The 25,062-nt window shown below is 66.3% G+C and overlaps 1 protein-coding gene across 1 annotated transcript; it reads left to right on the top strand.

Moving 5' to 3' along the window:
• The first annotated feature begins 532 nt into the window (after positions 1-532).
• On the top strand, positions 533-19,667 carry KCNN3 (potassium calcium-activated channel subfamily N member 3). The gene is made up of 8 exons (XM_075524771.1): positions 533-1,376; positions 4,429-4,524; positions 8,052-8,470; positions 12,066-12,207; positions 14,258-14,368; positions 15,745-15,872; positions 16,052-16,121; positions 16,624-19,667. The coding sequence occupies exons 1-8, from the start codon at positions 651-653 to the stop codon at positions 16,918-16,920; spliced, it is 1,989 nt and encodes a 662-aa protein (XP_075380886.1). The 5' UTR covers positions 533-650; the 3' UTR covers positions 16,921-19,667.
• The last annotated feature ends 5,395 nt before the right edge of the window (positions 19,668-25,062 follow it).

Here is a 25,062-nt window from a genome sequence, read left to right as displayed (position 1 = left end):
GGGGACATGGGGTGACCCATCCCACCCGCTCCAGCTGCTGCCCGTAATCTCCAGCCTCCATAAGGGGATTAGGGGGGTTTATATAAGGGGAGGCAGCCCCTCGGGGGGCGGGGGGGGGGGTCGGGGGGCTATAGGGGCCACCCAGGGTCCCCCGAGGGGAGCGAGTCACCCCACGGGGGACCCGCAGCCCCCTCCCTGTGCCGTCGAGGGGGGAACCCGGTGGGCGTGGGGGGGTCCCCAAGGGAGGGAGGGAGGGAGGGTGGAAGCGGTGCGGGGTCGTTCGGGACTTGTAGTCCGCGGGGGGGCGGGGGGGGGGCACCGGCGCCGGTACCGGCGCCGGTGCCCCCCCCGCCCCCCCGCGGACTACAAGTCCCGAACGACCCCGCAGAGACGCAGGAACCGGGGGCGCGGGGAGGGAAGGGGAGGGGGGGGATACGAAGCGGGGAGCGGGCGGGGATGATGTCAGCCTGCGGGGAGCCCCGGCGTGGCCAATGGCGCGGCGGGGCCGGGCCAGCGGCGGCGGCGGCGGCGGCGGGGGCGGCGGCGGCGGCGGCGGCGAGCGCGCGGCGCCCATTCATGATCCAGCGCGCGGGGCCGGTGCCCGGGAAAGCGGAGCCGGTGCCCGGGAAAGCGGCGCCGGTACCGCCATTATGGAAACCTCGGGGCATCTCCACGATTCGGGCGTGGGGGACCTGGAGGAGGACGGTCGGTGTCCCTGCCCCTTACCGGGGGATGAACGGTCACCGCCGCCGCCGCCGCCTCCCGCCGCGCTGCCGCCGCTCCAGCACAGCCTGTTGCACTCCTCGCCCGGGTCGCTACGGGCCCCTCCTCCTCCTCCCGCCGCCCCCGCCGCCCTCCACCCTTCCTCCCGCCACGGCAGCCAGCTCAACCTCGGCGACCACCCGGCGGGCTCCGGGGCGGGGAGCGGCAAACACCGGCAACCCAGCCCGCTGGTGCACCGGCGGGACAGCAACCCCTTCACCGAGATCGCCATGAGCTCCTGCAAGTACAGCGGGGGGGTGATGAAGCCCCTCAGCCGGCTCAGCGCATCCCGCAGGAACCTCATCGAGGCCGAGCCGGAGGCTCAGCCCTTGCAGCTCTTCGGTACCGGTGGACCCCCCGAAATCGTCGTCTCGCGCGAGGACAACCACGCGCCCGCCGCCCGTCGACCCGACCGCCCGCCCGCCCGCCCGGCCCCCGCCGCCTTCGCCAAGGGGCCCAAGCGTAAGGCGCAGAACATCGGCTACCGGCTGGGTCACCGCCGGGCGCTCTTCGAGAAGAGGAAGCGCCTCAGCGACTACGCGCTCATCTTCGGCATGTTCGGCATCGTCGTCATGGTCATCGAGACCGAGCTCTCCTGGGGGCTCTACTCCAAGGTACCTACGGGTCCAGGGGGGTGGGCGCGGGGCCGTCGGTGCCGGACGGTGCCCGGTGGGGTGAGCACGGTGCCGTTTGCCCCGTACGGCGTCCCGTGGGACAAACACGGAACCGTTTGCCCCGTATGGTGCGGGACGGGGCCGTACAGGCTGGCTGGGGACCGACGGGGCGGCCCGGGGGCCTTACAGGGACGCTGTGGCCGCAGGTGTCGGCAAGCGCCGGGCTGGGGGCCGCTGGGGCCGCGTGCCAGCCGGTGTGTGCCGGGGCGGGTGCTGTGCCGGGTCCTGGCGGAGCTGCCCCGTGCACCAGCAGAGCCGGGGAGCAACCCCCCGGGGTCTGCGTGCCCATCGCCGGCCTGGCTGGGCGCTCCTCGAGGCTCTGTGCCCTCGGCGGTGCGGCGGAGCCCCCCCCCCCTCCTCCTCCACACCCCTTTCTTCCATTTTTTTTCTTTTTTTTTTTTTTTTTTTTTTGCAGGACGATGTCTTTTATTTATAATTCGCCCCCCCACGCCCCTTCCAGCTCCTGCTCCCGGGCTGCGCTGGTTGGCAGCGATATGAATAACTCTTTGTATAGACATCTGTCATGTTATTTATACCTATCCAGAGAGGGGAAGGCATCGGCACCCGCGCCGGCAGGGCGTGTGTGGCACCCATGGGCGTCAGCGGGATGGTGCTGCCAAGGGGGCCGGGGGGGGTCCCTGTGCCGCGGTGCCGCCGGCGGAGGGGAAGGAGCGGGGTGGGAAGGGGCTGCTCGCCGCTTCCTGCCATTATCCGGCGCGGGTGGTGGGGAGGGCGGCGCAGGCGGAGGAGGCGACGGAGCTGGAGCAGGTGGAGGGAGGGAGGGAGGGACACGGCTGGGGGTCCCGTGGGCGCGGGGGACCCCGCCGTCTCCCCATGGAGGTGCCCGGCTGGCGGCGGGGGGCTCCCGAGCCCCGGCTGCCCAAGGCAGAGGGACACCTCGGTGCCGAGCCCACATCCCTGGCTCCCCTGCCGAGGGAGGAGGATGCTTCGCCGCCGGAGCCTCTTCCCCGGCGGTTCCCGCTCCCCTTCGGCAGGAGCAAGGTCGAACCGCTGTCCCCCACCTGCGCCCGCTACCTGTTGAGCCGTGGCCGCCCTCGCCGGGCTCCCCGGGCCCGCGTGCCTGGTGCCGGGAGGGACCGGCTGCCCTCGCCGGGCTGCCGGCAGCACCGCTGCCACGCTTGCTGGCCCCGACACGCCGAGCTGCTGTGTCAGCCGGGGAAGACCCTGTGAGTCAGCGCTGCCGCTGCGCAGCCACCCGCGGCCCCGACCCCTGCCCCGGCGCCTGCCGCTCACCGCGGAGCTCGTGCCGATAACCACAGGGTGCAGGGGGGTCCCTGGCTCCCGCCCGCCCCAGGCCCTTGGCCGGAGCTGCGGCAGCGGGCGACCGTCTATAAATCCCCCCCGGCAGCCCCTGGTGGGAAACCAGAGCTTGCCGGCAGGGATGCGGCCGTGACCGAAGGAGCGCCTGGGGCTGGGGCCGGCAGCTGTTGTGCGGACGGGGACGTCGGTGCTGCCCGCCATGGCCCGGCTCCAGCTCTGCCCTGCGGCCAGCAGCCGTGCTGCCGCGTGCTCCCCAGGCCGGAGGGTGCCGGGGCTGAGCCGGAAAGCGAGGGTGCGGTGGCTGGGTTTTGCCTGCTCTCTGCCTTGTCCCTTGAGTAGGATGGGGCCTCTCCTGCCTCCGGGACGGCACCCGCTGCTTCCCGGAGTCACGAGCAGCCTGCGCGGCACCGCCGGGGTGAAGCATCCCGCCACCTGTGTGGCACGGGGAGAATGCGTGCCGGGGGTGCCGAGGCGTCGTCGCAGTTTGGCCAAGCCCCCCGCCCCTGTTTTTTGCCGCGAGCGTGGGATCCAGCAGCGGCTCTTCCTGCCGGGTCCCTCCGGACCCGGTGCTGCCAGGAGGCATTGGTAAACGCGGTGGGTGTGCAGCAGCCTTTGCCAATAACGCTTGCCAGGGAGGGCCGGTGGGTCCCCGGGAGGCGCAGCCACCGCGGTTGCGGTGGCTGCGCCTCCCGGGGACCCACCGGCCCCATGGGGTCCCCGTGCTTCGCGCAGGCAGGATTAGTGTCCCCGGGAAGGGTCTGGCCGGAGCAGCCTTGGCACGAGCCCTGCCCCAGAGTTTGCCTATTAATAGCCGTTGTTTGGTCCCCGGCACTTCTCTCAGAACCAGCCATTATATCCACACAATTGCGCGGCCGGAGCCAAGTCGTTAACAATGCGCCACCGCCTCCGCGGCAAATAGTCCCTTCTCCGCGTTTAAATACCCCGCGGGGATGGGGAACGCCGGGGAGAGGGAGAGGAGCGAGGCTGAAGGCCTGGGTGCGCCGTGCCGTGAGCGTGCCGGGTCTCAGCGTGCCACGAGCGTGCTAGGTCTCAGCACGCCGCGAGCGTGCCGGGTCTCGGGATGGGGTGGAGGTGTGGGATGGGTGCGGTGGCAGGGCAGGTTGGTTTGGACACCTTGGCGAGGGGCTGCCAGTGCTCGGTGGGTGGCTCGGCACCGGCGGGGCCGGGTCGTGGCCGGCAGCAGCACGAGCTTGCCGGCGACTGAAATGGGATCCGGAGGGGAGCCCGAGGGAGGGGACGGTGAATCCTGTTCTTCCCAGCGGGGTCCTGGGGAGCAGCCGCTTTGGCCACCAGTGAATCAGGGGCTGGTTTAATTTACATGGAGCTAATTAGCAGGAAGCTCTAATTAGACCATCCATTAGGGTGCCATAATATTGGGCTCACGCCGGATGCAGCCGGGGTGCTGGCATCGCGCGTCCCAGCGAGGGGAGGCTGGTAATGACACTTGGCAGAGTCGCATTAAAAAACATTTTGGAGAAAGGACCGCTCTTGCCCGCGGTGCCGGCGGTGCCGGCAGTGCCCTCGCCGCTGTGCCGAGCCGCTCGGGCTGGGAGCTGGGGCCGGCGGGGAAGGAAAAAGGTGTTGGGGGGGCAGCATCTCCCTGGGGGCGCGGAGCCCGGCATCGTGGCCAGCGCCGGCAGGGTCCCGCGGCCTCGTCCCCGCTAACGCCCGCCCTGCTCTCGCCTTGCAGGACTCCATGTTCTCCCTGGCCCTGAAATGCCTTATCAGCCTCTCCACCGTCATCCTGCTGGGCCTCATCATCGCCTACCACACGCGGGAGGTGCAGGTAGGTCCCGGTGTCGCCGGCGGCGAGCGAGGGGCTGCCGGGGCGGGTGGCTGGGGTGGGCTGCGGGGTTTGCCGGCCACCCTGGTGGGATGCGGTACCCGAGCTCGCAGCCTGCGTGGAGCCTTCTCCCTCCTCGCTGGGGTCTTGGGGGCAGCGAGGGCTCTCGGGGGGCGGCGAGGCCGGGCACCGAGGGGTCTGCCCGGGCGCAGGGTGCACGGTGGAGCTGCCGGCGGCTGGGGGAGGCTGCAGCCAGGAAGGGCTCAAACCAGCCGAGGTGCCAAGGAAAGCTGTGAAATCCTTTCCTAATCAGGGCTGCCCACTCTCTTCCTCCCTGCCTGCCCCGGCTTTGCTGGGAAACGACAGGGCTCCCAGTTTGCTCCAGGAAGGCTGCGCTTCCCCACGGGATCCGGCTTTGGCACGACGCTGGTGTGTTTTGGGGATGGGAGGAATGAATCACCGGGCAGGAGAAGGAGCATCCCGGGAAGGGACGCCGAAGCCCCCGGCCCCGAGTACCCGGTGTTTTGCCGCACCAAAGATCCCCCCTCGTCCCGCTCGAGGCTGGGGAATGGGGCAGCTTTGCTGGCTGGGGGGCTGGAGGCAGAGCCCCGCTCCCTGCCTGCCTCCTGCCTGCAAGGGACCTTCCCGGGGGCCACCCCTCCGGCTCAGCCCGACTGCACGGGGACCGAGCCTGGCGGTGGGTTGCTCAAAGCAAATATTTGAGAACTCTGGTTTTTGCTAGAATAATATTTACCCCGGGGTGGTGGCGGTTGGGGTCAGCCGGGCGGGCCGTGCCCTGACACTCGCTGGCTTCCTCTGCTTGTTGTTCTTGGGAGCGGGCTGTGCAAACACGGCGTCCACCCGAGCGGCGCGCGGGGCTTCCCACCTCTCCCCCGCCTCCGGCCGCGGCCAGAGCCAAAATCTCTGCCGCCGTCCCTCCGCAGGGTCCCGGTCCCTGAGCACACGCCCCGTGCCGGTGCGGACGCCGAACCTCGCCACGGTCCAAGCTGTGCGGCCCCAGCGGCTCCGCTGGGCTGGTTGCACTGGCGGGGAAGGGAATGAGATCGGTTTGACTCGATTTGCTGTGGACAAAGCCACGCTGGCTGCTGATCGCCCTATTATCTCTTAGGTGCTTATAAAGAGATTGCTGATAATCCGGCCGGGGATGGAAGTGGGGCCGACGAGCTGTAAATCCTCAGCTTCTCGTCCCTCTTGCTAAGGGGGGGCTGTGCTCGCCCTGCCACGGCACTGCCAGACCTCCCCGGCCTCCAGGAAACACTTGACAGCGGCTTCGGCCTCTTTCCTCAGTATTAATTGCGTTAATTGCCGAGCCCTTCAGGACGTTTGCGGCTCTCCCCCGTGCCTTGGTTTCTCCGGGGCTGGGGCATCGCCGTGCCTGGGGTCCTGGGGTCCTGCCTGTCCCCTCCCCGGCTGCCTACGCCCGCTGTCACCCGATGGGCTGGCACGACGGTGGGTCCCCGGGGTGTCCCCGTGCCCGCCAGCCAGGGCTGCAGGTGAACAAGATCCTCCCGCCCGCCCGCCCGCCCCGGCCTCCCAGCTCTGCTTTCTGCTGCAAGGCTACGAGCTGCTGCTAATGGTGTGTGGCACTCGCTCTTCGTTCGGCTGAGCGTGTGCCGGGAGCTGCCGGCAGCGCTGCCGGGTCCTCGCCCTCCCTACGCCTGCGGGCAGGGGCTGACCTGCTCCCGGCGGCACCGGGCTCGGCGCCCTGGGACGGCTCCGATCTCCGCCCCGGGGAAGGGTCTCCCACCGCTGCGGTGCCCCGGGGTGGTGCGGAGCGTGCCGTTCCCCTGCCAGCGCCGCGTTTCTCGCCACAGCGCATGATGGAGCTCCAGCCGGGAGGGTTTTTGGGGTGGGGGGGGGGGGCACAGCCCCCCTCGTCCCTGCCCTCGGGGCGCCCAGGGCTCTTTGTGCATTTCGTCAGGTCAAGCTTTTTCCCCCACGCGGCTTCTCGGCGGCTTCCCTTGCGCTTCGCTTGCCTGGAGCTGCGGCGGCCAACAGCCTTGCTCCTTCCCCTGCCGGAGCCGGTGCCGGGGATGCTGGGGATGCCCTGTCGGGTACCACTGGACCGCGCCGGGGTTTCCATGGAAACCCGCAGCGATGCGCCGCAGGTGCGGGGCTGAGAGGAGCTGGCGTAGGGGGAACCTGCCCGAATCCCTCCTTGCTCCTTCCCTTCCCTGACCTGGCCCGTCGCAAACCCCCCCACACGCAGTCAAAAGGCTCCCTGCCTTTTTCCTCTTGCTAATTTGTTTATTTTTAACACCCTTTTCCAGGAAGGAATGGGCTGTCAGCTTGCTAACTGCCTGAGGATCTCCCTTGACAGCTTGGAGCATTTTTATAAACAATTTCTCAAACAAAGCAGCTAAAAGGAGCGGAGCTTTCCAAACAGAAAGGGAGGTGGCCGGGGACGGCCGCTCCGTGAGTCAGTCCCAGCAGCTCTTGCCGTCCCCGGGGAGAGCCCTGTGTGCCGTGCCGTGCCGGCGAGGCGGCTGGCGCAGGTGCACTGGGGCCTCCGGCGGGGCGGGAGGGTTGTTCCCGGGCGCGGTGCCAGCCGGGGCTGTGCTCCCACCCGCCGCCCGGGCTGGAGCAGCCGCGAGAGCTCCTGGCCCCCCGGCCGTGCCGGTGTCACTCCGTGCTTTGTAGGGTCGAGGACACGCCGGTGACGATAGCACCGGCTGCCACGTCCCCCTTGGATCCCTTCCCAGCGGCGTCTTTGCCAAGCGCTGCTTGTGGAGAGCCCCTGAGCGCGTCCCCGCTGCTGTAGGTGACACCGGTGTCCCCGTTGCACCAGGGACAAGCCGACGGCAGCCTCAGGATGGACCCGCTGAGGCAGGACGGGGTGGGTGACCCCCAGGGGTCTGGGGGCGTCCTGGAGGGGCCAGCCCGAGCTGCCGTCCCCCCCGCTCCCGCAGAGACCCCGACTCCGTTGCCGGCAGTGGGAGAGGAGCTGGTACCCAGGATGAACCGGCGGTCGCCATGACAACCGGATCCCAGCGCCGCCAGCGGCCGGGTGCTCGGGCTGTGGCGTTCCCTCCCCAAAAGTTGCCCTGGCACTCGGGGCATGGTGGCCGTCGGTGACACTGGTGCAGCACCGGCGGGAGCGACGGGGCTGGGGTGGCTCGTGCTGGTGCTCTGCGGCACCACGGCTCGGCCGTCTCTGTGCCCCGGGCGAGCAGGCTGTGCCGGGAGGTGGGCTCCTGCCAGCCGGTGTGCGGGAGTGGGTCGGAGCGAGCTGTCCCCGTGCCGTGCTTGGGCATGTGCTCGAGGCTGGGCTTTCTGGGGTGCCCCCAGCACCGTAACCGTCCCCTGAACACACAGGCAGAGCAGCGGAGGGGATGGCAAAGGTTCATTCCCGCCTTTTCCTTCCCAATCCATCCCCAGCCCTCCTGGCCGAAGCCATCCCCGGCTCTGCGGGGCTCTGGTGTCGGTCCCCCCCGCCGCCCGTGGCGGGATGCTGGTGGGGCAGGGTTGGCCGGGGCCACCGGTAACCGTGTGGTTTTGCATCCCGGTAGCTCTTTGTGATCGACAACGGAGCCGACGACTGGCGGATAGCGATGACGTACGAGCGCATCCTCTACATCAGCCTGGAGATGCTGGTTTGTGCCATACACCCCATCCCCGGGGAGTACAAATTTTTCTGGACAGCCCGCCTGGCTTTCTCCTACACGCCTTCTCGGGCAGAGGCGGACGTGGACATCATCCTGTCCATCCCCATGTTCCTGCGCCTCTACCTGATCGCTCGGGTGATGCTGCTGCACAGCAAGCTCTTCACCGACGCCTCCTCGCGCAGCATCGGGGCGCTCAACAAGATCAACTTCAACACCCGCTTCGTCATGAAGACTCTCATGACCATCTGCCCTGGGACGGTGCTGCTGGTCTTCAGCATTTCCCTCTGGATCATCGCTGCGTGGACAGTCCGGGTGTGCGAGAGGTGAGAGGGGCTGGGGCTGCGCGGCGGTTTGGGATGCTCGGCGGTTTGGGCTGCGCGGTGGTTTGGGCTGCGCGGCAGAGCTGCGATGTCCCGGCACCCTGTGGGAGGATGCAGAGATCTGGGGGCTCGGCAGCTCTGGCTTCCCACCGATGAGCCCCTGTCCCGGGCGGGAGGCAGAGGCAGGGACAGCCCTGTCCTCGCAGCGCAGTGCCTCGGGGACAGGCAGGGTCCCCACGCGACGGGACGGCGTGCGGTGCCGGCCGGCGCGGGAGCCCCAGGAGGGAGCGTGGGGGGCGCGGGGAGCGGCAGCGACTGGGGGGGGGGGCCGTGCACGGGGAGAGGCTGGAGGTGCTGTGAGGCTGGCGAGTGGCAGCGCCTGGCTCGAGCTCTGGCGTCGCTGCGAGCGACTGCCATGACAACACCGCGGTGACAAACCCACTGCCGGATGGCATCACGCCGGCATCGGCGTGCTCGGCGCGGGGGTTGCTGTGGAGACCGGCCCCGGTGGGTACTGCTGCACCTCCCTCTCTCGGGGGGACGCGCCGGCACCCCTCCGTCCCCCGGGGGGAAGCGGGGGGCTGTGGCAGAGCACCCCCAGCCCGCCCCGGCGCTGTGCCGGAGGGGTTTCTCCCCGCCTGCGGTGCAAGGTGCCGGTGGCACCCGTCCATCCCGGGGCAGGGAGGACAGGTCCCTCGCAGGGTGTCCCGTCTCCTGTCCCAGCACGGGGCCACCCCTGTCCCCAGGAGGCCGAGCTGGACGCCGGGCTGCCATCAAAGCGCGGCTAATTGCCTCCGAGGGCTCTGGGAGCCTGGGCTGGTCTGCGGGAAAGCGCCCGAGACGGGCGCGTGTTTCGATTTGGTGTCCGTGGATTAGCGAAATCGCACACGAGATCCCTTTAAGTTGTTGCAGCAGCTTCGTGCCATACTCGGAGCTGAGGTGCAAGGGTTCGCGCCCGCCGGCACCCCGGGGTCCCCTGGGACACCCTGCTTGCTTCTGGGGGCTCGCAAGGCGGGAGGAAGGCCACCCCTCCTCCCCAGGAGGACCCATCGCGCCGGTCACCCCGGGAAGGGGCGTTAGAGCGGCTTTAAGGACCGCGGCAGCGGAGCGGAGCGGCACGCTGAGATTTTGCGAGCTTTTACAGGCTGCGTTTGCCTTCCTGCCTCCCTTAATGATGCTCTCAGGATGTGCTGGATAGTCATGCGCTGCTTAATTGTGTTTGGGAGATTTTTATTTGTGCCTCCTAATCGGGGAGCGGGCAGACAGGCTCCCGGGGGACGCGCGGGGGGTTGATTCTGCACCTGGGGGGCTTAGGCTGGAAAAAGCAATGTAAATAAAGAACCATTAGCAGCAACAACAACAAAAAAAAAGAAATGACGCAGACGAGGCGCTGCAGATCACCGGCACCGCAGCTGCCGTGAGCTGCCGCCGCCTCCCTCTGTCTACAGAGCGGCAGACGTGAACTCAGGCGGGCGCCCGGCCGGGCTGGGGATGCGCCGACCCGGGGGGACACAGGACCCCTGGGACATCCTCCGGCCCCGAGGGATGCACCGGCCCTGGGTGCTGCACAGCCCCTGCAAGGGCCACCCAGGACGCGTCCCTGTGTCCCCACCGACGGCAGGTTGCTGCACCGGCACTGGAAACCGGTTTGCAGTGGCTTGCGGGACCATCCCCAGCCGGCACCCGCTGGGGCCGGGCGGCTCGGAGATGGCTGTGCCACTCCAAGACGTGGTCCCCGGGCTGGGGTAGCGTGGCTGTGGCACGTCCCCTCGGCACCGTGGGCCGCTCCAGTGCCCGCGGGCGCAGAGTCGCCGCCGGGCATCCTCGAGTGCGTGCCGGGGGGCTGCAGCTCTCTGAAGGCAGCGAGTCGCTTAGCAACCTCGCCCGCTCGCCCGCTCGCCCGGCCGCTGCGTAGAGCTGCCTGCGGTGCCGGCAGTGCTGCCGGGCCTGCCCGCCGGCAGCGCCCACGTGTGCACGCACGTGCAGCCGGCCCCGCTCCCCAGGTTGCGGGTGCAGCCGGCCCGGGGCTCCCCAGTGGTGCTGCCCAAACCCAAGGGGTCGGTCCAGCCGAGCCCGTGCTGCCGCAGCATCCTGGCGTGGCCACGCTCCCCTCGGCGGAGGCGTTGCGGGGGACCGGGGCGACGCTCGGGGCAGCCCCGTCGGCAGGGAGCGGCTGTGCCCTGGGTGGTGGCAGGCGGCTGAGGGGACGACGGAAACCGGCGCTGGGGTCTAACCGTTTGCGGCAGCCCTCGGCGCGAGCGGGCAGCCCCTCTTCCTGCTGCGGCGCGTGCCAGCCCCCAGTGTTTATCGGCTCCTTCTGCTCAAAGCGCTTCTCGGAAGAGAAAACATTCGTCTGTCCGGCTGCGCCGTAACCCCCTTCCCCAGCGCGATGCTCCTGGGGTTGTCCCCGCGGCTCGAGAGCTCACATCCTGCGGGACGGGGCTGGGATGGGGGATGCGCGCCGCTGCCGGCACTGGGATTTTGGGGAGCCCCACCGTGGCCGCGGTGATGGGCTCCGGATCCCCTGGCCAGCCCTGCCCGGAGCGTGGCAGCGGCTCTCGCTGTGGCTGAGGGTGCTTTCTCGTGCACCAGCATCTCGTTCGAGTCTCCGGTTACTTGGGGGGAAAAACATTTCAGAAGAGGAGAAAACCCAACTGCTCCGGGAGCGGGGAGCTGGGATGAACTGGGGGGGAATTGCCAAAAGCTCCATCTGGTTTCCCTCTAACGATTTCACGAGGAGGCTGGGAGAAGCCTGCCAGGGAGAGGGATGCGTGCGGGCAGGAGCGTGACTGTCCTGCCCGTGGCAGGGCGAAGGTGCTGCCTTCCCCCGCCCACCCCTGCTCCGCCGCCGGGAGCCAGCGCCGCATCCCCTGGGGAGCATCGCCGCACGGCTCGGCCGGGCTCGCGCTGGCCCTGGGGAGCCGGAGGCAGCCGGGGCCCCCGGTTGCGTGTTTGCCGGAAGAGCCACAGCTGGCTGCGGGGCGGTCGCTGACCTCGTAGCTCGGCAGGGACGTGGCCATGGAAAGTTTGCAGCGTCCCCGAAGCCGCGGCTGCTCCACGTGTGCTTTGTCTCGAGTGTGTGAGCCGTTCCCCTGCGCCGTCTGAGAGCCAAGTGCGTGCCGGAAGCTTGGCAGGATCCGTCCCCGGCGGTTCTGCCGTGGCCGCTGACGGCTCCATCTCCCGGGTGGCGCAGGGGGAGCGGGCTCAGCCCGCGGCAGAGGAGGACGCCGGCAGCGAGCTGGTGTGGCTGGGGGCTTTGCGGAGCCACGGCCGTTTCTCCTATCAGCCAGCTCTCGCCACCACACCGCACGGCACCGGCGACGCAGCCGGCGGGACCGGGACGCGGTGACAGGTCTGACCGAAAGCAGAAGCCCTTTCCGTTGAGTTTTCACTCTGATTTTGTCCACGTGGGTTTTCCTGCACCAGAAATTGTGCAACCGCTGCTGCTATGGGGCATCCTGCCACGTTATTCATCCCTGTTCCCCGTTGCACAGCACAGCCTGGTGCCAGAGGAGCCACGGCGCCCAGGTGCCCCCGTTGCTCCCCGCAGCCATCCCTGTCCCCTGCCGTGACGCTGATGCCCGTGTCTCCTTGGCAGGTACCATGACCAGCAGGACGTAACCAGCAACTTCCTGGGTGCCATGTGGCTCATCTCCATCACCTTCCTCTCCATCGGCTACGGCGACATGGTCCCGCACACCTACTGCGGGAAGGGTGTCTGCCTGCTCACTGGCATCATGGTAAGGGCCGTGCCGAGCTGGTCGCCCATCCCGCGGGCTCTGCCTGTCCCCTCTGCGGCAGCACGGCTGCCAGATTTTACGGGGACCCGCTTCCCGGCTGGCTTGTCCGTGCACGAGGTGTAACGGCTTCGGCTCCGAGGTCTCGCAGCCGGGAAGCTGATAGAGCTGTAGCTGCGATTACCGTAAGCACGGTGATTAGCAGGACGTGGCGGTTTGGTTAAGGAGGTGGTGGTGCAGGCTGGGTGCGTGCCTGGCGGGTGCTGCAGTGCGGGGTGCAGTGTGGGACACCAGCCCGTCCCCCGCCCCGTGGTCCCCGCTGGCGAATTTGGGGTGGATTGAGACCCGCGTTCGGCGAGGGAGGGGGGAGCCGAACCGCAGCGGGGTCGGGGACGTCCCCAGGGAGCAGAGGGGCCCCCGAGCATCCCTTGGGCGTCCCTGCTCGCACCACCTGGCTTCCATCGCCCGGAGCGATCCCAAATGCTGCCGGCTCCACCGACAGCCAGGACCGGCTGGAAGCCCTCCACCCCCCTACGCTCCCACCAGCGTCACCGCTCTGCCGCGGCTTCATTCCCTCGTGGCCAGAAGGTCACCGTGCTCCGGGGCCTCCGGCATACCTGCTCCAAGGCGCCTGTGAGATGTCCCGGCTTGCGGGGCTTTCCAGCCGGGGCGGCCGAAGGAGCGGCCGGCAGCCCTGAGGTCACGGCTGCCCTGCGGATCCCAGCCCCCCGCACCCCGGCTCTGCTCCCCTCAGCTCCGGGCCCTGGGGATGGAGCCGTCCCTGTCCCCGTTTCCCAGCTGGGGCAGCCCGAGCCGGCACCCGGCACCGTCCAGGCTCAGCTCTGCCGCTCTGCGCCCCGGGAGAGCTGTCGGCCGAGGCGGCTCCACCGGCGGGTATTAATTTTATATTATCTGCAAGTCTTTGATCTGCCTCGTATGAGGTTGGGCACCAGCGAGGCTGATGCTGTTGATAGGAGCCAAGCGAGGGAGCAAATCCCCGTTGGGGCTGGGGACGCGGCATTTCCCAGCAGCGCGGCGCAGGGGAGCAGCCGCCGGCTCGGCCGAGGGGGTCCCGGTGCCGGGGGCTCCCGGAGCTCCCGCCCCAGCCGGGGATTACTTTGAACCGAGGCACCATCTGGCAAAGCGTGCCCCCCTCCCGGCGCCCATCTGGCAGCAGTGCCCCCGCCGGCAGGGATCGGGACCCCCTGCGACTGCCGGGGCCGGGGCTCCCCCGGGGTCCCCGAGCCACGGCACCGGGGGCGGCTGCCCCGCCGGGAAGAGAGAAGCGGTGGGAGCCGAGAGCACGCGGCGGGACCTTCGGGGATGCTAACGGATCCAGCTCAGAGCATGATGTTAATTAATGACTCTTTAATAAATTAAGGCGCGTTTGCCAGCATCGTGGGCCTCTGCCAGAGTGCTGGGAGGGGGGAGCGGCTCATCTGGTACGGGCAGCGGCAGGCAGAGCGCAGGAGCACCGCAGGGAGCGGAGGCTTGGCACCTTTGCTTTCCAAAGACAAATACGTGCCGGAGATGACGGCTACCGCGCGGATCCGGCCCCAATTGCCGGGATAAGCGAGCTCCCAGCTGTCGCTGGTGGGAGATGCGGCGATTCAGGGGGTCCCGATTTGGGGGTCCCCTTCCTCGCTCTCACCCAGGTCGCCTGGTGCTTCCCCACCGCTCTCTCACCCCGGACCCCTCTCGGGAGCGGGGGGCTCCCCATCCCGCAGGGCACCGGCACGGGGCAGGTCCCCGGCCCGCGGTGGCACCGATAAGCAGGCTTAGCCCAGCCATCGGTGCCGGGGAGGCGAGGGCTCACCGCTGATCGCCGCTGACCTCGAAAATCAGCCCCGGCCTCTCCCGTTAATTACCCAGCACATCGTCAGCCGCTCAAGGACACCCAGGCTTTGTGATATCTCCTCGTTCGGATGATGTGGGTGGGGGCCGTGGAGCTTTAATTAATTAGGGGGTTGCGATGGTGAGGGTGGGAGCGCTGCTGTTGCACGAGGGTGCTGGAGGGCGACGGACCATTTCCCTGACTGATGTCCCCGTGCAGGGTGCCGGCTGCACGGCACTGGTGGTGGCCGTGGTGGCCAGGAAGCTGGAGCTCACCAAAGCCGAGAAGCACGTCCACAACTTCATGATGGACACGCAGCTGACGAAGCGGGTAAGGTGCCGCGGGGGGCGGTGGGAGCGGGGGGCCGTACCGTGGGGCAGGAGCTGGGGGTGCTGGGTACCGTGGTGGGAGGAAGGTGTCGGCACCCCTGGGTGCAGGTCGCACGGGTACCACGGCGGGAGGAAGGTGTCCGAGTGCCTTGGGTGCCGTGCAGGCGCAAGCGTTACGGTGAAGGCGAACAGCACCAGCTCTGTATCAGGGATTTAGGCGACGCAGGATGCTCGCTCGCACCCCCCCGAGAGGAAAATCCCATTTTTTTTTCCCTGGGAGGATACGGACTCTCTCCCCTTGCGGAGCGTGATCTCACGTAGCTCGGTGTCAGGAAGACAACCAGATTTCGGTGATTCAGCGCCTTGCCTGCCGCAGACAAGAGCCGTGCTGTGAGGCTCCGGCGGTTTCCATCCCCGAGGAGGGACCCAGAGGCCGCGGCTGTGACGGGGAGGTCCGCGGGGTTGCTGGTTGTGCCGGGGTCTGGCGTCACATCCCCGGCAGCGCGCGGGGACGGCAGGAGGTGCCTGGGCTCAGCAGCCTCGTCACGGCAAAGCGTCGGCAACCCGACAGCACCGTGTCATGTAACGGGCTCCGCACGCCGGTGCAGGAGCGATATTTTATATAGGGGATGGTGGCAAAGCGAGCGTCGGTGCGGCCCATGGAAGGGCGGCCTCCCAGTGCCGGGATGTGGCCGGGGAACCCCGCTGGGGAGAGCAGAGCCCCGGCAGAGCCGCACGCCGGCCGGAGCCCTGACGCCCCGGGGATGGTCGGGGGCCTTGGGTGGCCGGGCCGGGAAAGCAAACAGCCGGACGGCCCCGCTCCCCTGGCCGTGGATATGGATCTGCAGGCTCCGTGCCAGGCAGGCCGCGGCCAATTCATCTTGGAGTGAGCAGCAGAGCCGTGGTTTAGCCGGGGAGCCTGCGGAAGCTGCGTCCTCATGCTGGCAGCCCAGCCGGGACCTGCCAAGAGCAGCAGATGGATGTGGGAATCGAGAAAAACTTTGGGATGTTTTTCTTTTTCTCGAGGCTCAGGGTACAGCTTCGCGGGCGGGCGAGGAGCCCGGTGGCAGAGCGTCGGCGCGGGGTAGGATGGGGATGCAGGCGCACCAGGGGCCAAGACCCGCCGCTCGGTGCGGGCAGCCCTGCCTGCCCTTGCTGCCGTCCGAGCTGCGCGTGATCCCGTGCAAAGGCGCAGGAGACCGTGCGGGAGCGGAGCCGAGCGCCTTGGTCCAGCTGGGGCGAGTCAAGTGCTCTTGCAGCACCGGCTTACGAACCGGCAGCTCACGGCAGAGCCAGACCAGTGTCTCCATGAAATCCCACATCCTGTGTGCCGGAGCAGCCGGGGCCGGTGACCTTCAGCCAACTCTCCTCTTGCAGATCAAGAACGCGGCAGCCAATGTCCTGCGGGAAACGTGGCTCATCTATAAGCACACCAAGCTGCTGAAGAAGATCGACCACGCCAAAGTCAGGAAGCACCAGAGGAAGTTCCTACAAGCCATTCACCAGTAAGGGGCTGCGCGCCGGACCGGGGGGACGCTGAGCCCCAGCCCCGGGGGCAGTCGTGGTCCAGCCCCTGGCAGGGGCGTGGGGACAATTTCCCGTGGCCCCGGGTGCGGGCAGGTCTCCGGCCGTGGTTTGCCGTTGGGGAGGGCGTGCAGCCACGTTGCTCTTTCCTTCTCCCCAGGTTGCGGAGCGTGAAGATGGAGCAGAGGAAGCTGAGCGACCAAGCCAACACCCTGGTCGACCTCTCAAAGGCAAGTGCCCGCAGCGACCTCGCGGCTCGGCCAGGCTGCCCGAGCGTTCCTCGTCGCTTGGAAAAACTAAAGCAGACCTGGCTGACCGCAAAATGCTCCGGCTCGGTAGACGTCAGCCGGGAATAGCTGCCGTGAGATGGCTGCCCTTGCAAGGCAGGAGGAGAAACACAGGCACAAGCCAGGGAGCGGTGGGGGGTCACCCTGCTTCCAGGAAAGGTCTTTGCTCCCTGCACCCCCTTACGCAGCCCCAGCTGGGGGTACCGTTGCTCGGCAGCATGGGGCCGGCCACCCCTTTCCCCTCTGCCTGCGCGGAGGCAGGGTTTCCTCATTTTAACGTCCCGGGGCGAGCCGAGCTGCGGTCACGGCGCCCGGCGAGCTGCCGGAGCAGGCTGAGACGGGGCAGCTCCCAGGGCTTTGCTCACAGGAAGGGGTTAAAGGGCTCGACGCTGCCGGCGGCAGCGGCACTAACCCCTCCGCCGTCCCTTCCGTCCCCTCCCGGTAGATGCAGAACGTGATGTACGACCTCATCACCGAGCTCAACGACCGCAGCGAGGACCTGGAGAAGCAGATCGGCAGCCTGGAGTCCAAGCTGGAGCAGCTCAGCGCCAGCTTCAACTCCCTGCCCCTGCTGATGGCCGACATGCTGCGCCAGCAGCAGCAGCGCCTGCTCGCCGCCGTCCTGGAGGCGCGGGGGGTCGGTGTGCCGGTGGGCACCCCCCAAACTCCTCTCTCCGAGAGCCCCATTGGGGTCAGCTCCACCTCCTTCCCCACCCCTTACACGAGCTCAAGCAGCTGCTAAAACACAGCCCCTCAGCCCCCCACGGACAGGGGAAGCATTTCCACGCAGGTCCCGAGGTCTCCATGGACTTTCTTCTGGTCCTCGCACCGCCGCAGGACCCTTCGGCCGGAGCCGGTAGGACCAGCGGTGCCGAGCGATGCTCGGAGCTTTGCCAACGCCTTGGTATCGGGAATCGCATCCCCGTTCAGGTGCCTCTACACGTGGTGAAGGAAGGGGACGGGAGGCGACGCCTCGGGCGAGGCCGTGCCGCGGCGTCCGGTGGCGGACGGAAAACCCACGCTCAATCTCAGGTCTTCACATTTGAAAACAAAACAAAACAACAAGTCAGAAGCACTGAAGCAACGGAGACACCAGAGGGAGAGTTTTCCTCCCCTCGCCCCCTGCCCCTCTCGCCATCGCAGAGCCCACTGGGCAGATGCCAACGTGGTGGTTTCTTGCACAGGCTCTGACCTACGCTGCCCACGCTCCGTCCCATCTCCTTACTGGGACCCACACGAGCCCCCTCTCGCGTTGCCAGGCGGGTGATGGTGTCTGGCCGTAACCTGCCCGGGGGGGGGGTTTCTCCGGAGCCGTGAGCGTTTTCTGCCCGGGCAGAACAAGGGACGCTTCTTCTTTCTGGTCCTCGGTGTCACGTTCTGCCTGGAGACGCGCGCCAGAGCCGGGAAAGCAGTGCCTAAAGCGTGCGGGGCTGTGGGGCCGGGCAGGGCTGCCCCCAGCCGCTGCGGCGATGGCCGATGGCGGGGCCGGCAGGCAAGCCCAGGCGCTGGGGGGGTCTCCGGGTGCTCACGTCGCCGCCCGCCCGGGACCCCCCCCCCCCCCCCCCAGCATTTTGGGAAGCCGCTGGGCTCTTTGCGGCGGCCTCAGAACTGCCGGCTGAAAAACCCCGTCAGCTACAACCGCCTCCGCTTGCGCCGGGAACGACCGCAGTCGAGCCGGCGGTGCCGAATCCGCCGGGGTCAAGCAGGGGCTTGCCGGCAAGCGATGTGGTAGCGGGGGCAGGAGCTTCATCTGTTTAAAACAAAGCCCATTGCCTTCGTGCCGCTTCTGCTGGGTTTGGTGGGGATCAGCAGCACCATCCGGCGCCGTCTCGGCAATGGTGCGGCGCTCGGCATTAGCCGGCGCCTGTGCCTGCCGAAGCGCAGCCCCTCGCGCTTTATTTTTTGCTGGTGTTCAGCTTCCTGAGGTACCCTTGGGCATCACCTGGCTACTTCTGGAACCAGCCACTTTCTGTTCTGCTTTTACCATTTCCCCCTTTTTCCTCCCCAGTTCTGCCCCGGGGTTCTGTTGGGGCTCCGCCGGGTCCTTGTGTGGAGCCCTGCCTGCTGCTGCCGGGCTCCGGCTTTGGGGCTGGTGTTTGCTGCTTTCAATGAAAACTCAGCAGAGGCTATTTATATATTTTTAAACAGATGAAGTAACCATGTAATTATTCCGCGATATTAATTACACCTCACCCAGCAGTGTCAGTAATTGTAATCAAAGTCACTGTGTTACTCCAGGTATACTCAGCCTGTAATCTTCTCCCGTGTAACTCTTTCCCTTCCATAAATAACGCCGGATTTTGTGCGCACGTAGGCAGGGACACATCAGCCCGATGCCGGGGAATTTCTGTGCAAAACTCCACTTGCTGCCGGTGGTAGGTGGTTTACTCCTCGTGCCCTGCAATTAAAGTTCCATAGAAAACAAGCACTAGTTAGCGAGGAGCACTCCTCCCTGCCGGCCCCAGCCAGTGGCAGGAGGAGGAGGAGGAGGAGGAAGGCCGCGAGGCGACAGCGGGAGCGCTGCGAAATGAGCTCCCGGCGCGGCAGTTGAGCCCGTCGGTAGCAGGGCAGCGAGCTGGGGTTGTTCCCGGCGCGTTCGGGGAGGAGAGGAGGCAGGCGGTGATCGCCGCCAGCCTTTTCTGGTCCTCGGCCGGCAGGGGATACGTGGCTTCTGGGAACGAGCTGCTCTTCCCCTCTTCCAAACTCTTGTCATTAGTGTAATTGTAGGGCGGGCAGGATGGCTGGGAGAGCGTCGCTGCCTTGGCAGCCCCCCAAGGTCTGTTCTTAGCCCTGCTGCTGCTCCCCGTGTGCCTACAGGTGACCCTCAGCCCTCCCTCCCTGGCAGGAGAAGCTTCCGCCCATCTCCGTAAGGAGGTTTCCAGCGTGGCAACGGAGAAAGCGTTGCAAATTCTGAGAAGGAGCCCGAAATGCAGCATCTCCGCCGGCCTGCAGGCAGCCAGCGGAGAAAAACGCTTCCACACCTCTCCTGGGGTTCGGGCAGGAGCAAACTGCCCCGTGCAACGGGGTCTGTGCGTGGGGTGAAGCGCAGAGACGTATTCTGGGGTGTCAGAGAGCTGGAGGAAGTATTGATGCTTCAGAATTGATATCGCCGGCGGGAACCTCCTTACGGGCTAATGATCAAGTCTGAGAAATCAAATGGAGTAAGACAAGACCAGGCGCCGTCAGCTTGCTGGGACCCGAGGTGCTGAAGGGAAGGAGCAGTGGTGAGAGCTTCCGCATCGTAACCGGTGCAAGGGATCCTTGTCTTGGGGCAGAGCCGCTGCTTCAGCCGCTGCTGACGGGAGCTGGGCTGGGGCGGTGTGATCGCCGCACCTCGCACCCCACACCCTGCATCCCCCAGCCTCACCCCTGCACCCCAAACAACGCCTCTGCCTGAGACCTCGCAGCCCTGGTCTGCACCCTGTGCTCTGCACCTCGCACCCTGCATCCCGCACCCCTGCACCCCCCCTACCCACACCCTGCATCCCGCACCCCTGCACCCCCCCTACCCACACCCTGCATCCCGCACCCCTGCACCCCCCCTACCCACACCCTGCATCCCGCACCCCTGCACCCCCCCTACCCACACCCTGCATCCCGCACCCCTGCACCCTCCACCCCACACCCTGCATCCCGCACCCCTGCACCCCCCCTACCCACACCCTGCATCCCGCACCCCTGCACCCTCCACCCCACACCCTGCATCCCGTGCACCCTGCAGCCCCCACCCCGCACCCTGCACCTCACCCTGCTCCCCGCCCCCTGCACCCCCATATTGCACCCGCACCCCTGCCAGTGCTTCAACACCGGTGCCGGTAGCCCTGACCAATCACCCCGAGCACCGGGCTCACCGGACCCCACCGAGGCCAGCACCGGGACTAACCCCCCACCCAGCCCCAGCGCCGGGACCGGGGAGCCGCCCCGAGGCCACGGTGAGGGCAAGCACGGGGCGAGCTCCCGGAGCCCCAGCACGGTCCAGCTCGCGGCATCTCCCGGTGCCGGGGGGCTCTGGGCCCGGGGGTGTCTGCCTGGAGCCGCTGCCCTGCTCCCTGCGAGCGGCTCTCGGTCACCAGCAGCCGAGCCGCCTCGGTGCGGGCGGCAGCCCCCAGCTCACTCCAGGGCAGTGCGGTAGCTCCAACCGGAGCTTCCCTTCCCGGCAGGTCTCCGGTAAACGCTCCCTCTCCCCGTGGCGGGATGCTCCCTACGCACCCGAGAACATCATTTTAGAGCCTGCGGCCCCAAAGGGCGTCGGGAGAAGCAGAGAGAAGAGCTGGGACCAGCGACCGAGGTGGAGGAAAAGCACAAGAACAAAACTGCGACGCAGAGTTATAATCCCAAAGAGATGCCGACCTCCCGCAGCCGGGAAGCATCCAACCCCACGCGCCATCGGGGCTGACCCCCGAAGCCCCTCCAGCACCCACCCAGCCACAGCCAGTCTCATTTTCGGCACAGCCTCGTTTTTTTTTTTTTTCTCCACGAACCTCCTCCCTGCGCCGACTGCGAGGAAACATCCTAGAAACGCCGGAAAAATACCACGTTCTCTCTGCAAACTCACAGACGTTTCTGTCCAGACTTAAGGAGCTTCGACCTGGGTTTGCATCTTGCCTCTGTACTGCTCGCTTCTTTTTTAACAATAGGGGAAAGCATAATAGTTTATTTTAACTATGAAATATATTGCTATATTATAAAGGTTATTGTAACTTTCAATTATGGTTTTGTACCCAACCCGGTTGTCAGCAGGCAGCGACGCCAGCCTGCTGCCAAAAATGTCTGTTTCTGAGTACAGCCGCTGCTCCCGGTGAGGACGGAGGCCAGGGGTGGCAGAGGAGGGGTGCAGGACCCCAGCCAGAAAGGCTCCCCCCGCTCCTTATCCTTTACCCCCCAGGTATTCATTCCCATTACCTGGAAGCTGGCCTTTAACAGGTCCAGACCCAGATGGTAGCCGTAGCCCGATGGCACTGGAGCTTTGCTTCTCCCTAGGGAAAGGTCTGCCCCCCCCCCCCTTTTTCTCCTGGGGTCTCAGCGGTTTCTGGAAAGCCATCCCCCTCCCCGGTGTCTCCTCCAGCTGAAGGAGGGACTCAGCTCCCCGGGCATGAGCTCTACAAGAGCCAAAATTCCCCCTCTCCCCCAGGATGGAGGCTCTCGTGGACGAAGTGGTGCAGGGCACGCTGCTTCCCTCCTCCGGCCGGACTTTCGGCACGTTTTGGCTCAGCACGGGCAGGATCCAGGCAGGCTTTGAACTAGGGAATCACTTGTGCCTAGGAAAGGGTGAGGGTGCAAACGTCCTCCTCCTCCCCGGCAAAGCCGGTGTGTGCCACGCCGGCTGCCGAAACACGCTGCTCCGCGCCTGGCCGGGGGACCTGCAGGCAGGCAGGCAGGCAGGCAGGCAGGCAGGCAGGACTGTCCCTGCCTGCTTTGGCTCCCTAGACGTGGAGCTGGGCTGTGCGGGGTTCGTGCAGAAGGAGGCAGGCAGAAATAGCATCCTCGCTTTTTCTTCTCAGGTCAACACCTCATTTCTGGGATGGGGGTAAGGGCAGCCCTGCCCCGGTGACCCGCAGGCAGGGGCTGCGTTCCCGGGAGCGATCCCGCTCTCCCGGGTGAATTGCCCCGAGCGAACGCAGCCGCCGTGGCCGGGAGGTGGCCGGGAGGTGGCCGGGAGGTGGCCGGTTGGGGCTTCACGCCCTGCCCTGGGGAGCCACGGTTTTTGCTCCCTTCGACCTCAGGCTGTGACAGCGTAGGAGGACAAAGCCCTGAGCATGAAAGATAAATGCAATGAGGTTGCAGGTCTCAGCCTTCCCGCTGACGAACTCCTTGAGCCTCAGAGAGCGTCTCTTCCTTACCTCCAGCCCCTGAGCTGCTGGACCTGATCCCCATTGGATCAAGTCTGTGGGCAAATAAGTCTTAAAATGTTCTTTTGCAGCCCTGATGCTCCTTCCCGGCCAGTCTTCCTGCACAGAGCTTGACCACGGCCCGGAACGAGCAGCGCCTACGGGACCAATTCCTGCCGCTTTTGTCCAGAGAAAGCCTAAAAGCCCCTTTACCGGCCCTTCCCCATCAGAGTCGCAGTCACTGCCGTGCTGTCATCGTTATCGCCGTTATTACTGTCACGGGTGTGCTGGCCTGACCCTCCCAGGCCAGTTAAACCCAGTAGGGTCAGGTCTCAGCAGCAATGAGCTGCCGTGAGCTCCGGTGGCTCCTTGCTGGCCCCTAGACCTGAAATCCCCCTGCAGAAACCAGCTGGCAGAGGGTGGCTGCCTGGGATTGCCCGGCTGGGGCTGTTCCTGCCCCACACATTTGCCCCACTTGTGGGGCGGTTGTTGGAGGCATCTACCCCCCCTTGCTGGGACGCGGCCGGGACCAGCTCGGGGGTTTATAGCTCTGCCAGAGAGGGGCTGGATCCCCGAGGAGGGCAGGGCTGAGCCTCCCCTGCTGCCAGCTGGGTCTGGGGGTGCCTGGGGATTTCTGGGGTGCTTGGCCCCCTGCACCACTCTCCCTTGGGCTTCTCCTGCCCAGCATCTCCCAGCCGGCTCGGAGCCCTGTGTGATGGCCACCAGGTAGGTTTGCTGGGGGGGCAGGTGATTCCTCAGCAGTTTGAGAAGGGGAAGATGCGGCTGCAGGGCTCTGCGCTGGTCCCAGCTTCTCCTCGCCCGGCTCTGAGCTCCCTGCCCAAAGGCACCCAGAGGGCTCGGGGTGGCAGAGAGGGGCTTTTGCAGGGAAAAGGAAAAGCTGCTCTGCGGGATTAGTTATTTCCCTCCGGGATGAGCCACCTCGGAGCCCCGTGGGGCACCGGGCAGGGCTCCAGCACCGCCTGCCCGGCAGGTGCTCTCGGCCGGGGGCTCCGGTGCTCCGGCTGCGGCGAGACGTGCGCCCAGCTCTGCTCCTTCTTCTGCCCAAAGTGTTCTTCCCCCCCCCGCTGAGGTTTCGGCACGCCCCGACCTGCCGACGCACATCCCAGCGGGAGCCGCTTGCGTGTCTCCGTGGTCAGGATCCGGCCCTGGGCTTACATCCCTCCTTCTGGTCCGATCGCTCGGCTGGGGGAAAGGGAGCAGGGACTGGCCCGTCCCCACAGCATTGCCATAAACCCGAGCTGTACCCAGAAACAGGCATGTTTTAAACTATGGCTTTAACCTGTTCACTGTAAAAAGTGCCTTGGACTTTAATCTGAAGAGGTCAGTATCTATAAATATTTACCTGTGCGGGTGTGTAAGTATGCAGCTATCTATGTATAGTTACACACACAAATATATGATATATACGTACATCCAGAAATGCTTCAGACCCCTCTGTTCCGCTGGTCTTGGGAGCTCTCTTCTTCCCCCCCGCCGGGGTCGGGGTCCGGCTGCGGAGCGATGTTGGAGGCCTTTCTGCCGCGGTTACACCTTGCCGTAGGAAAGCCTGGCGCCGCGAGGGTCGTGCTCGGTGTGGTGGTTGCCCCGTCGGCGCTGAGCTTTGCCGCGCACCCCCGGGAAGCAGCTTTGTGCCTCTCGGGGTCCATCTGCGTGCTTTGGGGAGACCCCGGCGAGGGGGAAGCATCCCCGCTGCCTTGTGCGGGGGGATGCTGAGGCTGGGGTAGCCTCCCCGGGGCCCCTACGCTGGGCGCTTTGTAAAACCACGTGCGCTGCTTGCTGCCTCTCGGGAGTACCGGGCTCCCGGGCAGCTGCCTTGCTTTACGTGAGCAGTGAGGTGTTTTCCAGCCACCTGCTCCCAAAAGGGCTTTTTTGAAGGGGGTCGGGGTTCCCGTGCGCTTGGGGCTCAAGGAGGGAGCGGAGGAGCTCGATGGCACGGCGGATGCTCTTTCCTCCAGCTCTGCGCCGAGGTTCCCCGAGGATTTCCCTCCCGCTCACCCCAGCTCTGCCCGGACATCAGAGCTGGGCTGTTCCCTCCAGCTCCACTAACGGCTCAGTTCATCCCTCACCTCTAAAGAAACGAGAATAAAAGCTGGCCGGGGTGCAAAGGGCACGAAAACAACTTTCACAGAGGGAACGCGTTGGTAGAGAGAAGGGGAAGCTGGATCCTTTCCCATTGAGCGCCACTAAATCCAGGCGACGAGTCAAAAGCCTTGCTCAGAGCCTGGCAACGCTGCGCCGCGAGCTTTGGCTCGCTCCGTCAGCGAGTAGGCGCTACGGCAGCAGCCTGAGGGACTGGCTGCCCCAAAATGCATCCCCGTACGCGGGGCAGGAGGGTGCCACCAGGCACGAACCCCCCGGCTAACCCCGCTATGGGTGCTGCGGGGCCGGCGGAGGAGGAGGGGGGTGATGTGCAGTAGTTGAATCACGATGAATCGATAAATCGGGCTTTTTTTTTTTTTGAGCTAATACCTGTAAATCCTAAAAATACCTCCGACAGTCTGGGGGACTCTTTGATAGGTGATTAAAACCCTCGAGCTTTGTTTCCAGTATTAGTGGCTTAGCGCAGCAGAGCCCTAACGTATGAAGGCAGCTGTATTTCTGATACTGCCCACGGAGACAAGGCAAAATTCGTTTAATCTTCGCGTGCGGCAAGAAATCTGTTTTTATTAATGGCTTGGGATTAAGGCTTCTCCAAGGAGGAAAAGAATCATGTCCATAATGCGGATCTCTGCCTCCCTGCGGCCGTTTGCCCTTCGCTTTCCCAGCCCGAGGAGGGAGGGAGGGAGGGAGGGAGGGAGGGAGGGAGGGAGGATGCTGCTGTCGGTGTGAGGGTCTGGGCGTCTTCACCCATCCCAGCGTGACGCGCTCACGGCAGCACCGGGGTGTGCAGTGACAGGAGGGGAAGTGCACTTTGGAGGAAAAGAGATTAAAAATAAAAAAAAAAAGCTATTGTTTTGCTCAACAGTTCCTTACAGATAGAGCTTTTTATAAAAACAGCGGGGAACTGCTGGCCTTCCACAAGGGAGGGGAAAGCC

The sequence above is a fragment of the Mycteria americana genome, chromosome 25 (genome assembly GCF_035582795.1).
Source record: "Mycteria americana isolate JAX WOST 10 ecotype Jacksonville Zoo and Gardens chromosome 25, USCA_MyAme_1.0, whole genome shotgun sequence".
In the NCBI taxonomy this organism is placed as follows: Eukaryota; Metazoa; Chordata; class Aves; order Ciconiiformes; family Ciconiidae; genus Mycteria; species Mycteria americana.
The sequence above is the reverse complement of the archived record's forward strand: the minus strand, read 5'-3'. Positions and strand labels throughout refer to the sequence as shown.